The sequence below is a fragment of the Asparagus officinalis genome, chromosome 1 (assembly GCF_001876935.1).
Source record: "Asparagus officinalis chromosome 1, Aspof.V1, whole genome shotgun sequence".
Lineage (NCBI taxonomy): Eukaryota > Viridiplantae > Streptophyta > Magnoliopsida > Asparagales > Asparagaceae > Asparagus > Asparagus officinalis.
In genome coordinates this window covers 85,713,372-85,716,390 of record NC_033794.1, presented here as the reverse complement: position 1 = coordinate 85,716,390, position 3,019 = coordinate 85,713,372, and the positions used below count along the sequence as shown (strand labels likewise).

Below are 3,019 nucleotides of genomic sequence, written 5' to 3'. Positions count from 1 at the left end.
TAAAACTCGCAATTTATTAATTGTCATGGGCCATTTTGTCCCTACCCTTCCCAGAAAAGGGAAAAAAAGAACAGTAAAGCGCTCAGCAGTTTTATTAGGTGTACCTCGTGTCACGCATCCCGCCCAAATCTCTTCAACGACCTATTCCGTATCAACCGTCCACGTGTATAAAGCCCCATATCCCCACCGTCGGTTTTTGCCCCTTTTGCCCCGAAAATTTCGAGGCCCATTAAAGTTTCTAGGGACCCACTTATCATTCGGAAATTTAATCAGCGTTGGATTAAGATCAGGCGGTTCAAATTCTTTAACGATGGAGAGAGAATATTTCCTTTTTCATATTTTCATTTATTTTTTTCTCCAACTAAACCCTAGATCACCTGAAATCGAAGAAACCCTAGCTCGTCACTTTCTAGGGTTAAAAAATCCCCCCAAAATTTCTCATCCGGACAAAAAATTTCTGCCCAAAATCTCTTGGATTTTACTTGGGGGTCAGCTTGCCCAAGGTTATTGAAGCCGATCTGGGGATTATTGGTCTCTATTTTGTTTGTTTGATCGAGGTATGTATTTCTCGTCTCTTTTTGTTTGATCTCTTTGATTTGATTTGGGGGGAAAGTGTTCTTATTTGTTTTTACGTTTCTATAGGAGTGGATTTTGGGAGTATTTTACTGGAATTATGTCGATAGATCTGAAGTTGGGGTTTCGACCCGATCTTCATGTGTAATTGAAAATGACATTTGGGGATTTTGCTATTTTTGTCGTCGATCGAGTATATTTAGATGGAAGTTAGTATTCAGAAGTGTGAATCTTCCGATTTCACCAAAAAACCAAGATCTGTGGACCTCAAGAGCATATATGCAGAGAAACCCAGGGATTTAAACAGGAAATCTTCAGTTCAGAAGGCATCAAAAGGTTTGAGGAGGAAGAAGACAGCACCATTTGAGATCAGAAGGTCTATCAGTAATGGTTCTATAAGAAAAAGGAGTAGAAAAGAGGCATCTTTGAGTAGTTTTGGGCCTTTAATCACTAAGAAGGGGAAGAATGGCTTGAATTCCTCGAGGCCGAAGCCCGATGAGTTTAGTTCTGTTGGTGGGAAGCCTGAGAAACTGAACAACAATAGTAGCTCAGTCAATGGGCTGCAAAATTTTGGTAGTGATAGTGCTTTAGATAGCGGAATTCAAAGGATTGGGAGTTCAAGTGGTTTGAGTGATGGCTTGGTCATTCCCAAAAAACCTCGTGGTATCTTGAGGCAGAGAAAGATTGAGAACACAGACAGCACAAAGACAACGAATGACGACTGTAATGGCATCAGCAGAAGCAGTGTTGATCCCACGACGAATGAGTTTCTAGAATTGTCCACTGATGTAGTTTCACATTCTCAAGTGTCGGAGGGTCATAGCAAGAAGAAATATGCTGATGTTAAGAATGAGTTGTTAACTGGTGTAGGTTCTCCTTCTGGAGTTTCAGATGTTAAGGGAAAGAAGAAATCTACCAATGCTAAGAATGAATTGTTCACTGATGTAGCTTCACCTTCTCATTTGTCAGATGGCAAGAGGAAGAAGAAATCTACTAATGTTAAGAATGAACCATCCAGTGATTTCGCTCCACTTTCACATATATCTGATGGAAAGAAGAAAAAGAAGAAGAAGAAATCTTCTCAAATGAAGAATGATTCATCTGCTGACGCAGCTTCACCTTCTCAAATGCCAGATGGTAAGAGAAAGAAAAAGGAAAAGTCTGCTAGAGATTGTTCCATGCACAAGAACGGTGAAAAAGATCATAGGTGTAGAAAGGAAGATAATACCGAGCTTGTAAGAGAGGACCAACCTCAGAATGAGACTCCTTTAGCTGATGATGTTAAGGAATCTTATGGTAATTTCCTAGAAGACGATCTTGAGCAGAATGCTGCCAGGATGCTTTCATCTCGGTTTGATCCGAGCTGCACTGATTTTGGTAATAAAGGACCCACCTTGTCAAAACCAGCGAATGGTTCTTACTGTATTTTCAAGGCTTCAGTGCCAAAATCCTCTTCAGTTGATGCTGCTGGGAGAATGTTGCGTCCTAGGAGGCGTAACGGTAGAAGTTTAGTAAGGAAGCGGCGCCATTTCTATGAAGTCAGCCCTAGGGATGTTGATCCATATTGTATTCTTAAACAGAGGATCAGAGTATTTTGGCCCCTTGACAAAAGCTGGTATTTTGGCCTTGTGAAGGAATATGATCCTGTAACAAGACTGCACCATGTGAAATATGATGACCGTGATGAAGAATGGATCAATCTCCAAAATGAGAGATTTAAATTGTTGCTTTTCCCTAGTGAGCTTTCAGGTAAACCCGAGTCTGGAAAATCACAGTTGCAGCTCGAACAAGAGGAAGGTGATAAGAAACGTTTGGATGATAAATTTGCCACTTGTGCAGAGTCTGAGCCCATTATTGCATGGTTGACTCGGTCAAAGCACCGCAGGAAATTGTGCTCAGCTAATGTGATTAAGAAAAAAAGAAATGATAATCTAAAAGATTTTAAGTCATCTATCTCATTGGAACTACAGTGTAGCTCAGGGCTTGACCCCTCTAGTTCATTCAATAAACTGAATGCGACGACATCAAATGCTACAGGGATCAACAGTAGTTCCAGTTTCAAGAAAATGAAGCTGCCTTTGGTTTATTCCAGGAAGAAATTTCATAAAAGAAGGGAGCAATTTGACAAAACACTGGCGCAGGATTCTATTCATGGAAGCTCAGCTGCTTTTATTAATATTCTTGCTTCTGTTGCTGACAGGGCAGATGTCTTGGAAGAACTTGATTTACGCGGCTCATCAATGGAACATAAACAAGTTAGACTGAAGTTAAGCTTCCGAAATTTCTGCATTCCTGACCTTGCATTTGGAGCAGAGGGATCATTGTGCCATGCTCTTTTCCTTATTCAGTTTTGTAAACTGACCAATGTATGGCCAATGGTTCACATGGAAATTGTTTTTGTTGACAATGTGCTGGGCTTAAGGCTTTTCTTGTTCGAGGTATCTTT

At 40.5% G+C, this 3,019-nt stretch overlaps 1 protein-coding gene across 1 annotated transcript in view; it reads left to right on the top strand.

Annotated features, from left to right (window-relative positions):
* LOC109827053 overlaps nucleotides 357-3,019 on the top strand; it is an 8,598-nt gene continuing 5,935 nt past the window's right edge. The window contains 3 exon segments of the mRNA XM_020394019.1: nucleotides 357-557; nucleotides 643-3,009; nucleotides 3,012-3,019. The exon segment at nucleotides 3,012-3,019 is cut by the window's right edge and continues 315 nt beyond it. Coding sequence (XP_020249608.1) covers nucleotides 777-3,009; nucleotides 3,012-3,019 — 2,241 coding nt within the window. The 5' untranslated portion in view covers nucleotides 357-557; nucleotides 643-776.